Source organism: Ips typographus, linkage group LG9, assembly GCF_016097725.1.
Source record: "Ips typographus isolate SLU linkage group LG9, UJ_Ityp_2.0, whole genome shotgun sequence".
Classification (NCBI taxonomy): domain Eukaryota; kingdom Metazoa; phylum Arthropoda; class Insecta; order Coleoptera; family Curculionidae; genus Ips; species Ips typographus.
In genome coordinates, this window is record NC_138430.1 from 3,701,077 (window position 1) to 3,714,956 (window position 13,880).

At 33.5% G+C, this 13,880-nt stretch overlaps 2 protein-coding genes across 3 annotated transcripts in view; one reads left to right on the forward strand and one right to left on the reverse strand.

The window, feature by feature from the left end:
• Positions 1-13,880, reverse strand: part of LOC145733675 (midasin) — an 82,226-nt gene that overhangs the window by 36,152 nt on the left and 32,194 nt on the right. The window lies entirely within an intron of this gene.
• The window catches only part of LOC145733683 (uncharacterized), a 44,663-nt gene that overhangs the window by 12,048 nt on the left and 18,735 nt on the right, over positions 1-13,880 (forward strand). For both annotated transcript variants that reach the window (XM_081986619.1, XM_081986620.1), the window contains exons 3-4: positions 3,101-3,115; positions 10,800-10,998. In XM_081986619.1, the coding sequence (XP_081842745.1) occupies positions 3,101-3,115; positions 10,800-10,998 (214 nt within the window). The remainder of the gene's footprint in view (positions 1-3,100; positions 3,116-10,799; positions 10,999-13,880) is intronic.

A 13,880-nucleotide genomic window follows, 5' to 3' on the forward strand; every position in this document is an offset into this window, starting at 1 on the left:
GCGGGCCCAAAATGGATCCCTGCGGTATTCCTTGAGAAATATCTCTCGGCCGTGATATGTACGATTCACTATCCTGTGTCACGCAGACCGCTTGTCTTCTGTTCTGCAAATAAGATTCGAGCAAATTAGAACAGATGCCTCGTATACCGTAGTTTGCCAGTTTTTCTATTAAAAGGGCATGGTTGATACTGTCAAATGCCTTTGACAGATCAAAATATATTCCCGCAATTTTAATATTTTTGTCAAGGTTTTCCATTATATAAGTAACTGTATTATATATGGCCAACTCTGTTGATCTACGAGGTAGGAATCCATATTGGTGTTTTGAAAGAATACTAAAAGTATCAAAATACTTATATAGCCTATTATAAATTGCTCGTTCGAAGACTTTGGAAAGAGAGGGCAGAAGAGACACCGGTCTGTAATTTTTTATGTTTGTGGGATCACCCTTTTTATATATTGGGACCACTTTAGCATTCTTCAAGCAATCCGGAAAATGGCCCTCACAAAAAGACTCATTAATTATATCAGATAATGGTTGGGAAATGAACTGCGCTACGTACTTAAGAATCTTTACAGGAATTTCATCAAATCCGGCCGAAAACTTATTTGGCAAGTTCATCAATAGCCTGAAAATCTCTTCCTGATCTGTTGGTTCTAAAAATATTGTGGGGTATTGACGTGCATCACCCAGAGGTGAAACAAATTCTCGATCATCATCTACCTCAGTGAAGTGTACATTAAATAGGTTGGATATCTCCTCAAGATCAGTGACCACATTATTATCAAGTTCAAGAGTTAAATTGCGTTGACACTTAATTTTATTTGTAATTTGATTAAAAATATTCCATGCTGATTTCGATTTGTTATTAGAGTTTGAGATCTGATTATCAAAAAGCGCTTTCTTTGTATTAGCTAGCAAGTTTCTGTACTGTTTCCGCTCCTGTTTATATCGATAGTATACATTTGTGTCATTAGTCTGCTTGTACCAAACATATAAGTCCTTCAGATGACCCGAGAAGTCTCTAATTTCTTTACTGATCCAGCTTTTTGGTTTGTATTTATGAATATCAACCACTAAAGGGAAGGCCGTTTCAAACCAGTTAAACAGCATTTCGAAAAAACATTCATACTTTGCCTCGACACCGACAGTCGCATAGACCTCCTGCCATGAGACAGTACTGAGACGCTCAATTGAACGAACAAGCTTTGCGTCTGTAAACGATCGCCTTTTCACCTTTGGAGGCTTGGGCACGATGCTTGATGGATCGCGAATCATCATTAGTTGCCCGTAATGATCCGATATATGCGATTGGAGTACAAAACAGTTCAGAACTTCACTGCCGAAACCAGAAAAAATATTATCTATCTGGGTGGATGAGGTAGCACTCACTCGAGTTGGTTCTGAAATATGGGGTGTCAAGCCGTAAGATAACATAAGTTGCAATAAGGTGTTAACCATTTCTGAATTGACAGCAAAGTCCACATTGAAATCGCCGCACACTATCAAATGTCCGCCATCACTGACACATGACTCATGCAGTAGTTCGTCAAGCCTAGAAAGAAAGACATCCACATCACCACTGGGGGGCCTATACACACATATTAACATACATTCTTGATTACCTAAAATAAATTTACAAGTACAAAATTCAAAAGATTTTTCAATTGTTCCAAGTTGAGTGCGAGTGGAGATTGTGTTAATGTTTCGAGCAAAAATTGCAGTACCGCCGCCTCGGTGCTCAGATCGAGAAGAGTAACTTTCGAGATTGTATCCATTTAAATAAACTTTTTCAATATCTTGGTTTTTAAGCCAGTGCTCGGAAATACATAACAGGTTGGGGTTTTCTACAGATGTAAGGACTTCTAATTCTAGCATTTTATTATTAATACTTTGCGCGTTTAAATGTAATATTTTTACTGATTTAATTAATTTCTTCGATTTTAATTTACCTGCCTTATCATCGGGTTCGGCGTTTGATGAGATTAATCTAAAAAATTTTTTCCTCTTGAAAAGTTGAATCGTTCGAAAGCCACTCCAGTAGGCCAAAATTGCACGTCGTAAATTGCATCCTTAAGGTCCGGTGACACCCCTATCATAAAGCATTTTTTCTTGGATTTGCCCTCCTTTGGAACGCACAGTTTGACTGAGATACAATCAGGTTTTGAATTTGTTCGCTTTGCGATATAGTCTTTTATCGTACCCTCTGCTACATCTCCGTTCACCTTCGAAATGAAAAGCCATATTTTTCTGTTGTTAGAAGTTGACATGTTAAACATTTTACAGTTGTCGGCATCATCATTGGTTCCCACCAAAAAATTCCGTTTACGCTTTGTTATCCCTTTTTCGTGTCTCCGGCGCCGAGCTCGCTGAAATTCAAATTCAGTTTGTTCCGGGGGATCGTCGAAAACATCGGATTCATCGGCATTTGATTTTACATCGGGTACCACGCTTTGGATCTCGATTGGTTTTGAGATAGTCCTAGCGACGTTGGCACTGTTAACATTTTTGCTTGGGAGATTATCCTGGGCAATTGTTTGCTTCAGTCGGGGATAAGCGTTACTAGCAACAATGGTATTTGGCAACGTTTGATTTGCCGTTTTAACTGCACTACAATCCTTATCATTATTGCAGCCTTGAATCTGGGAGTTTTTTTGTGATGATACTGATGAATCAGTCCTTTTGTTTGCTAAACTTGGTTGATTGGTTTTCTTTATTTGTTCCTCTAAGCATGTTGCTTTTTCTTTCCATAGTTTGCAGTTTTCTTCCAAGAGTGTATTTTTTTCCTCTAATTAAATAATCCTGGGTTACTGTTGTGCAAAACAAAATAGAACTAAATTAGTAATTGCATTATGTGATTGAAAATAAATTATTAGAGAAGCATTTTTAAGAGATTGTTCACTATTTCTTTGCTTTTGGACAGATTTGGCCTATTTAAAAGGTTTTTGGGTGGTTGGTGATGATTCTACAAGCTTATGGAACTTATACAAGGTTTAAGTTCAATATATCCAAAACATAATACCTTAAAACTATGCCTATAGTTTACAAAAGTATATTTGTTACACTACTAAACCTATTAATTTTTATTTTCTCTTTCAGTTCCATCAGTAAAGGGTAAGTACAGGTCAATTATTTTGGATGGAATCTGATCACATCTGCTGCAGCTTATTTCCAGTAAACACAGAGAAGTATCAACGGTCAACATGAAGTAGTTTAATAGTTATTTATACCACTGTTTATTCACGAAAAGAACAGTTATAACAGCTACATTTCCGAATCTCTAACCGTTTCCAAGATATTTAATTGTTTTGACTTTTTTTTTGAACACTTTGTATCTCGGTTATTTTTCGGATTTCAGTAACCGTAAAAAACTCAAAATGTTTATCTTGAAACGCTCTTTCACCTGGTCCTAACCTAAATACCATCAAACATATACAGAGAGTCCAAAAATTAAAAAAAAACTGCTTTAAATTAGAAATTATGGTTTTGTTAAAACTGACTGGCGTTTACACCATTTTAGAAATATGCTACTGGTGTAAACCTGATGTTTTACACATTTTTGATCTCATGTGAAATTTCTGTTTCTCTAACCGTTTTCAAGATATTCGACATTTTTTTTGCATACTGCACCAAAAATTTTCAAAATTTCGTATCTCGGATATTTTTAGGATGTCAGTGACCATAAAAAACTCGATATGTTTGTCTTGAAAAGCTCTTTCACCTCGTGCTAACCAAAATAAGATCTGACATATACAGGGTGTCCAAAATTAAAAAAAAACTGCCTTAAATGAACAGAACTGACTGCGTTTACACCGATTTACAAATATGAAACTGGTGTAAATTAAAATAATATTACATTTCTATTAAATTTAGATGTGACAATGATGTTGGTTTGTGTCCATATGTAAATAGGCGAAAGTGATACTTTCTTTACCACCTTATCAACAAACAAAATAAATGGCGGAACGATACTGCTTCCATTTTATATTCATGAAAAGGATAAAACGGGAACAAAAATGCGAATCGTGCCTTTATCCGCCGAGTAATAAATAAAAATCCCGTTTGATGTATCTCGGGTTTTTTTACATTATAACTTAAGATCGTAAATTTTGAACGCATTTTCTTGGGTATCGGTAGTCGAAAGGAAAAACGTTTTGAATATACATTACAGGATGGGAAAAAACTCACTAAATCTAAACGGTCGATCTATAAAATATCCAAGATGCCCGAATGTCCGATAAAATCTAAAATAGTAGCTATTTTGGTAATTTAAATGATTCATAAAAATTTACGCATGTTTACATTAGCAAAGTAGCAGTTTTGGTGTCATTTCAAACTGTCTGTAAAATATATGACATATTTTATTTTTTAATATAAGAAGAAATCTTTTTGGATCTACCCCTATTTATAAAATTTTGTATATTTTTGACAATGACAATCTGCTGTAGAAAAGTCTACAGTTCCAGAGATATATGAATAGTTTATCAAATACAAAAGGTTGTTTAAAGGTGTATTTTTGTATTAGAAAAATCTCGTTTGGAAAATACCTTCTGTAACTCATTCAAATTGAACTTTTCGTAACTGTTTACATAACGTTTTTAGTTATACTTTTCGTCGCAACCAACGAGATAAAACCAAAAACGAACATAATTCTCTTAAGTGTGGCTTTACGATTTTATTCAATTTAATCTTGCGGATTGCATTTTAATCTAAAAACAGTATTATATAGAGCGAAACAGATGGACGTGTAATCCCAAGTGAGACTGAAAGAGTACTCGATCTTCTTCCGTGATTAATAACGTTAAGCTCGCCGGGAATCTTGCTACTACACGGAGTATCCGATGATGGACATCATAAATCGCCCTTATATGAACATGGAGCACTCTTCTGAATTATCGTTGTAGTCTTTTATGATCGCATAAGTGACACTGGAAAATATGTAACTTTTATTGATTTGTTGTTTTTTTTTCCTACCCATATTCATATACAAAACTTATTATCAACAGCTGTGACATAAGCATCAAGACTTTTTGCAAAATTTTATTATAATTTAAACGTAGCTTGGAGCAGCCAGATAATCCTGTTTCCTGTTTCATTCTAAAAATGTATGTCGAGTTAAATTGCGGTACATTTATGTGGGGCAAAACGTTTTTCTTCCGCTTTATGAATATGCGTTTTTATTCCGGTAATAATACAAGCTTTCCGTTTGATGTCTTGTGTTTCTTTATGATACACTTTTATTATTATACATGGTGTTTCCTAACCAAAAAAAGTACAACGTTTTTCTGAAAATAAATGTCTGAGTTTGTTAGGAAACTCAGAATACGAGATACTGAATCTCGAAAACCAAAAATAATGCATTTTTTAAACAAAATTTTTATTAAAAAATATGGCTATAAGGAAGATATCTAAAATATTTTCGTGCTTCATCTACATGAAATCAACCCTGTAGTAACTGATGCTATTTCTTGATTCTGTTGATTAGACAGTTTTTGTTTTAATCAGTCGTCGTTATGGAAATATTGACTATTAAACATTGGAATTTTCACTCTTTGGGAGGCTGTAGCAGGCGAACGGTTAAAGATAGAGCAAAAGGGTTTACATGTTCCTGTCTTACATTTTTGAGATTTATCTTATTTTAAAAAATTTCAAAAAAAAATAATCAAAATTTGTATTTTTGAAAATACCACCGTGAGATAGATCTAGACTAGATTAAGCAACAGAATCAAAAAATAGCATGTTGCTAGGGTTGTCTAACGAAAATCCATTGTTGCCACTGATTTCATGTAGATGCGGCAACGCTGGAATCACGACAATATTTTAGATGTATTCCTTGCTTAATAAAATTTTTGTTTCAAGCATGTATCATTTTTGTTTCCTAGATACAGTACCTCGCATTCTTAGTTGGCCACCCTGTACAAATTGAAAACCAATGCTCCCAACAAATATGGAGGAAAGCTTCTTATGATATCAAAAAAGAAAATTAATAGTTTCCGAAGATACAAATAGATTTATTGCATTTCTTAATTCTTTCTTCTCACAGAAATCAGGGGAAAACATGTACATCTGTTTTAATATGCAATTTAAAGAGCAATTCAAAAAATACGAAAATTTAAACTGTGGCGATAACCTTTATAAGGAATACACTAAAAATTGTCTAGATAAGAAAACAATATCTGCCAGACGTTAAAATATTTCCTTAAAAATTTCTCGATATTTCGGAAACTGTTTTGAAATTGAAAATTGCTGAAAGAGTAATGGTAGCAATAAAAATGTTTCACTATACACGCAGAAAAGCAATTTCTCATTTTTGCTTTATGCAAAATCAACGGATCGTAAGTAATGGATGATCGTTGTCGCGAATATCGATTTTTATCCGTTCGCCAATCATTTTGATCCTAAATGTATCAATACCAAAAAAAAAATTATAATAACTTGAATTAATTTTCTTGACAGAAACCCTCTTCGTGGTGTAATAGTAAAGTGTCACTGTCACAAACTTTTAGCATACGAACCGAAAGAATGTAGGAAAGTGGAAATCTGTGTTAGCTGGTCAGTTTAGACTTACCATTACAACGAAACAAAGCTCAGCGCTGTCACAACTATGTAACTTTGGTGGAAGAGCTTTTTTTAGGGGTGCAACTTGTGTAGAAAGTCCGGTGAGCCTGTTGTTTTCAAGTGTCAACTTTTTAAGATGTTATTTAAAGTTTTGCTTATTTTTAGCTAAAGTTACACGCAGTTGGAAAAGTTTGCCAAATGTGATAAATTGACGCCGAAACAGCAAAGTAGCAAAACAAACATCTCCAAACAAGTTTTCTCAAATGAACGTATCGATGTTGCAAAAAGTTTTAAAATTGCAATTCGAAACGGTTGTCGATCGCATTTTCCGCTAGGTGACTCCGTTAATAGTATTAGCAAGCATTCAGACAGTTTCGAATTCATTTACTTGTTTTAGTTTGATTATTAAAATAACACTCAGGAAACAAATAAGAAATTATAAATTACCTAACGTCTCATAAACTGATCGGGGTAAATTCTTATAGATAGGTAGATTAATCTTGCTCAAAAGGCCGAAAAACATTTTCCATCTTAGAACTTATCTACCTTTCATATTTCACCTTTTCTCGTAACCCCTTGAACGTCATTACCCCATTTATGGCATCCCCCATAAAGAAATCGCGTTTCCACAATCAGCCTTTATCCAATCCGCAAGAAATCTGCACAACTTAATACCGGTAGAGATTGATATCCCGGTGCCGCAAAGGATTGTCCATTTGGAGAGTCGTAAACGAATGGTCAATAATGGTTTCGAAGGTTTTATGTGTTTTTCCAAAGGATGAGTTGGCATTTATTGATGAACTGACCGAGTTTCCTCGTGTTAGATTATGTTGAATGGGTCACAAAATTGAGAGGATAAAAGTTCAGATATATTAAACCATCGGCCTCGACATAACACTTTAACAAGACAAATAGAGAAAATGACGATATAAATATATTTTAAAAAGCGGAGTTGCCAATCTTCTTTTAACCATAGAAAATCAACAGTACTGAAAATACAACCTGTACAATGAAAAGGGCATCTCTTGTTCCAAATCTGTTTTTCACAGAGTTTAGTGACTCATAAGGCTTATTGTTCTGTAGTCACTGCACTTTTTGACCCCCCGCTTCTTTGGGAGAATATGAACTCCGATCTCAACCATTCTTTGGGTATTTTTGAACTGTTGTATATTACATTGAATATGATTTTTTTTATATCCTTATCAAAAAGTTTGATAATCTCTGACTGCACCTCATCTGGACCAGCTGCTTTTCCATCCTTGGTCAGCATTACTCAACCTCCTCCTGTTCTGTCCTGTTATCTCGTTTGTTTTTCTGTTCTTGTGTCTGAAAACAATTCATTAACGTAATCCTTCCATGTTGATTTTATTTGTTCGATATCTCTCTCGCCTTGTTCATTTCCATTTTTCCTATTGATTTCTTCTTGAATTTTCCTGTTATTTCCTTGATATTCTTATATAGACCAAATGTGTGTGCTTTGATTGTACTATTTCAATCTCTTTGAATTCTTGTACCTTTTCCTCTCTGATTTTTTTTCTAATCTGATTATTGATGGATCTATAGCTCATGTCATTATTTATTTTGGTCTTATTTCTTTCTTCCATTAATTTCAGTATCTCTTCTGTCATCCAGGATTTCCTCTTGTCTAGAGGGTGGTCCAGTTTTAAGTGTCAATAATTCATCATTTGATAGCTAATCAAAAAATAAGTTGACTTGCATTATGTCATTTTTCTGAAAAACGTTTCCTAAGGAAGATACAGTCCTCCAAATTTCAATTTAAAAAATCGTTTTATAGTTTAAAACTGAACATTCAAGACTTGTGAAAGTCCAAATTTGTACTGAATAGTCTAAAAACTTGCTTTTTACTATTAGGAATGGTCTTATGATTTGCTTTCTCAGACTGCCATCCTGGTTGAGTGTCTGAAACTGGTATTCAAGAACTAAAAAAAGTCCGGAAATCAAGACAAAGATTGTATTGTGCATGAAACTCATTTTTTACTACTAAAAATAGTATAAAAGTTGACTTTTAATACTAGAACGGACCTTACTAGGACTAAAGAGAGTCCACAAGTATATTTTCAAGACTTTAATTGGTGTACAACTCAATTTTCTTCAACTTTCAACAAGTCAAGAAGTAAATTAAATTTTCGTACTATTTTATTTCTAAAAATTAGTTCTCAAGACTATTATTGTAGCATTTGGTACCAAAATTTTTTACTTTTATTGAAATTTGAAAATAGTCTTAAACTCGATTCTTCAGTCTTAAAAAGCACTAAAAACAGTCTGAATTTCTTAGAGATGCTAAAATTTATTGCACCTACGAGTGTAGAAGTCAATTTAATAGTGAAGAAGCTTGAAATAACATTTTCAAGACTATGGTCAGTGGACACACTGGCTTTTAGGCCTGATAAGTCAAAAACTTTGTAAAGATAGTCTTGAAACTCGATTTGAGGCACTGAAAACAGCCTTAAAACACCAAAAACAGTCTAGTTTAGTAAGAAATACCCGAATTTTTAGCACTGAGGTGTCTAGAAGTCGATTTAATAGTGACAAAGCTTGGAATGCCATTTTAAGTCTATGAAGAATGTAAAAATTGTTTTTTAAGTTTGCTATGTCAATAACTTGGTAAAGATAGTCTTGAAACTCGATTTTCCAAGCTGAAAGCAGTTTCGAAGCACTAAAAATAGTCCAGAATTCGAAGAAAATGAAAAGTAAAGTAAAAAGCACGAAAAGTTCGATTTCAAGACAATTTTCATGAATCTAATGTCAATGTCCTGCATCTAAGACTATTTTCAAGACTAAAATATTGAAATTTGTCTTCAAATTATGAAAACTTACTTCAAATGCAAATTTTAAGCTTCTGATGTCTCTTTTCATTAGTTCAGTCACATTTTGGGGTTCAAGTCAATTTTTAAGGTTTAAATGTATGAATTTGTAGTAACAAATTCTTGAAAAAGTAGTTTTTATGTCCACAAGTCAATTTTTAGTATTAAAGTTTCTCGATTTGCATGAAAACTGGTTACAAACACAATTTTTAAGCTTCTGAAATTTTTATCTTTTCTAATTCCATTTTCAAAACTAAAGTCTTTTAGTTTGTCTGGAAACTATAAAAACTGGCTACAATAATATTTTTTAACCTTCTTAAGTGAATTTTCCGTTTCCAAGACAATTTTTAAGTTGGGTTGGGTTAGTTTTGGGTCTTTGACCGTAATAACGTGTAATAAAGTGCTTGTTCCAAATTTGATCAATATTGCTCCAACGGTCTGACAGTTATGACAAAAAAAAAAAACGATTTTTTAAACAGAAATTTGGAAAGGGGAGAAAGGACTGTATTTTCCTTAGGAAGCACTTTTCAGGAAAATGACATAATGAATGTCAACTTATTTTTTAATTGGCTATGGATTGGTGAATTATTGACATTTAAAACTGGACCATCCTGTATATTTGCTAATAGTATCTCTTACTTTATTGTTTTTGCAACTTTAACTTTATTCTCCCTATTTGTTCATCGACTTCTGAGCTGTCTTTTACATCCAGTAAGGCGTTACTTATTAGATTCATGACCTGAGTTCTTACCTCCGGTTCACTGATCTTTCTTCTACCATAAGTGTTCAGTTTCTTCCATTGTACCCTAAATTCTGCTACCAATGAATTGTGATCAGAATCTATATCCGCTCTCGAATAAGTTTTAGCCATTTTACAGCTGTTTCTATATCTTTGTACCATCCAAGTGTGTTCATTATAACTAAATCGTTTTCTCCTGCAAACGAGTTTTCTCCACACGCATTTTCCATGCTCATGGGGTCCAATATGGTTTCCTGATCTTCTTCTGGCCGCTTTTGCATTAAAATCACCCCTTATTATAAGCAGTTAGTTTTTAGGGATCTTCCTGTTGAGGGTAAAATTTACCAACACTTATGTCACACAAACGATTATGTTTAACGAAAATAACAACTATTACCCATAAAAGAGCAATTAGCTCAAAACCAAAAGCAGAAGTTTAGGTTTGGGCAGAAGCAGTTTACCAGGTAGAACTTTTGAATACTTTTTACGATTGGTAGTCATTGACAGCATTCATACAACTCTGCTATAGAAAGATCATTTAGATTGTTCACAGGGCTGAAAAAAGGACCTTTTAACCGAATAAAAAACTTTGGCAACGGGCGTAACCGTCTTCTTTCAGCCCTTTATAGGACAACTTCTGTGAACAATAAATCACAACTGGAAAATCTGTTAACAGGTTCGGCGGTGGCGATGATAGGAGCGAATCTTCGCTTTGGGAGCAGCAGTGCGAATGTTACATCGAACGTTACCAAAGTATTTCAATGCCACCCTGGAGGCACAGCTGAAGCTGCGTTAATATTCGCTTTGGGGACATTGGGAATGGCGGCAAATCTGGCTTTGATGGGAGTCATATTATCGAACAGACAACTAAGAAGGTAAGAAATTGCTATGATAAGCTAGAAATTACGCATTAACACTGTTTTCAAAGAAATCATCGTTAACCGAAACATAAAAATCAATTCATTTCGTCTTGGCCATTGTCAGTGCCAACTCCTCTCTAACATTAGCTAAAGAATTTTATAAAGGAGATTTGGAGCACAAAACCTAAAGGAAAATAGCATCATCAGTGAACAATAAAAGCAGACAGACTTGCTTGTAAAAACCCTAAGGACTTTATTCAGTGACCTGTTCACGGAAATAATTTAGTCCTGGGTGCACCGTCAGCGTGGAATTATTTTTATTATTTTCGTCCAAAATGCGGACTTGTCCTTTTCATGAACAACTTTATCTCCGGGATGCCTCGGATTTATAGACAATTAAAGTTTCTTGTTTTAGTGTAGTCATATACCTGCCTGTCATATTGTTTTAACTAACTATGCGGAACTAATCCGCGCAATATCAGTAGAAAATTATTAGCTTAACTAAAGGCTTTTAACTCTTTGAACGTAATGTTGTTTACTTAATACGTAACTGTACTGAAGAGGTAGAATTGTATGAGCAAAAATGAACATTTAGTATTAATTACGTGTGCTCATTATTATACCTGAAGAAACTTATTATAAATGAGACACTCTGTATACAGTTTTTCTCTTAAACCCTAATTGAAGTTCTATATCTTTCGTGTTTGCCATAATAGGTTTGTTCCAACCGAGAGTAATATCTAGTACGTCATATTACTGACAAGATATAAAAATTGTATTTATAAAAAGCTGTTCCAACTAGCTACAAAGTACTGATTTAGAACGGGTAGTCTTATATCATACAAAATTAACAAAATATTAAAATGCAACATAGACAGGAACACCAGTGGCAGTTTTAGGTTATTTTGAAAATCAAATTAAAACTGACAATATTGTAAAGGGCAAAGTGACACTAGTCAAAAACTGTCACGTGACCATCAAAAAGGTAAATTAAGCTGTAAAAATTTGCTAATTTTATTGGTAAAATAAACGTCACGTGACTTTGAGAATGCAATTTTTAACCTGGCAAAACTGGCCCAAGTGAAACTAACCAAAATAGTCACATAACCATAAAAAGTTAGTCTGAATTACAAAAATATAGTTTAAGCTGTGAAAATGTGCTAAATGACATTTAGACACTGGTTTAATTGGTAGAATACACGTCACGTGACTTTGAGAATGCAATTTTTTGAGCTGGCAACACTGTAAACGCATGGTGGCACGTCAAAAACATTCACGTGACCAAAACACCATTCGACACTGTCGTTTTGTCGTTTCAACCTGCAATTTATCTGATTTCTAGAAATTTTGCTTTTTGTAAATAATAAAAGCAACCAACCTTTGATATCTAGTGTGATCGATTTACGCAAAAACACTGTAATTTGACAGATTGGTTTCATGCTTTTTTTGCTATTTTCTTCTTTTTGTGCTATTTTACCAATATAAAGGTTAATTTACAATTGCAATAGCTATATTGAGATATTGAACGCTTCTGAGAGACAAAAACATAACAATTATCTGTTGCAAAATGTAATAAACTGACCAACCAAATGTTCCGAAGTAGTCCAAAAAAATGTAAAAACATTTCAACACACTACAGAAACTCCAAAATGCCTCTCAAGCAGTCGAAAGCCTTTCAAAATAGTCTAAAAGCTTCTAAATGCTTTTCAACTTATCTATAGAAGCTCTCAAAAAATATCAAGAGAGTCTATAAGAAAATGCTTCTATAAGTTTTCAAATGCTTTAAAAGCAGTCCAAAACCTTCAATGCTTTTCTCTCCAGAAACCTTCCAAATGCTCCTAAAGTAGTCTAAAAAGCCTAGTTCTAAAGCAGTCGAAAACCTTCCAAAAGCTTTTAAAACAGTCTAGAAGGTCTCAAAACATTTCAAGACAGTCTAAAAGTTAAAAGATATCAAAGCAGTATAGAAGCTTCCAAAAATTTTAGAACCATTTAAGAATTTTCAAATGTCCCTAAAGCATTCCAGAACCTTCAATATGATCTTTAAAGTGTCCAAAAACCTTCCAAATTCTCCTTAAGTAATTCAAAAAAATTTTGAAAGTTTTTCACAACAGTCTAAAAAATTTCCTTGACTCAAAAAAAGTAAAAAAAAAATGGATTTCACCTTTTAAAGCTTTTTTTACAGAATTTTATGCTTTTTGCATGATTTTATTTTATTTTTTCACGATTTTACTGCTTTTTAATCCGGACATCATTTAACTTCGTTTTAGTCACGTCACATTGTACTTATCTGTTTCGGAGATGTTTAGTAAAGTTTTACATTTCCTTTGTTACATATTTGATTTTATTATTTAAAAACAATATCTTATAATTCTTAGATTGGAGTAGTGATTTTTATGGTTAACTTGTGTGTTTTGGGGCCATTTATTCTTTTTTAGCTAGGTTAGTGTCCTTTGTAATTTGTTTGATTAGGTTGCGAGTTTTAGAACCATTTTTTAATAATTCAAAAAAGGAAGGAACAATGATGCCAATACAATGGATTAGATTTTTGGCGCCATTTTTGTAGTAAATGAAAAGAAGAAGATAAAATGGCTAGATTATACTTGTACCAACATTTTTTTTATAATTTTGTATAATTGGTTTACCATTTTATATTAAGATTTTATATGAACTGGTCTTGAATAGTAATTAAGCTGTATCTACAAAAATAGCTATTCCATTAATTGCGTTAATTCCGAAACTAAAAACTAGTTGCAAGCAATTATAACTCTCAAACATTTTAACTCCGTAATTATCTTGCGCAAACAAAATGGAATTAAAAACCCTCCAAACCAAACTCTCCCTCCCAACGGACATTTTGAATTAGGCCGGCACTTAAATAATGCTCTCTAGGGCGTTAA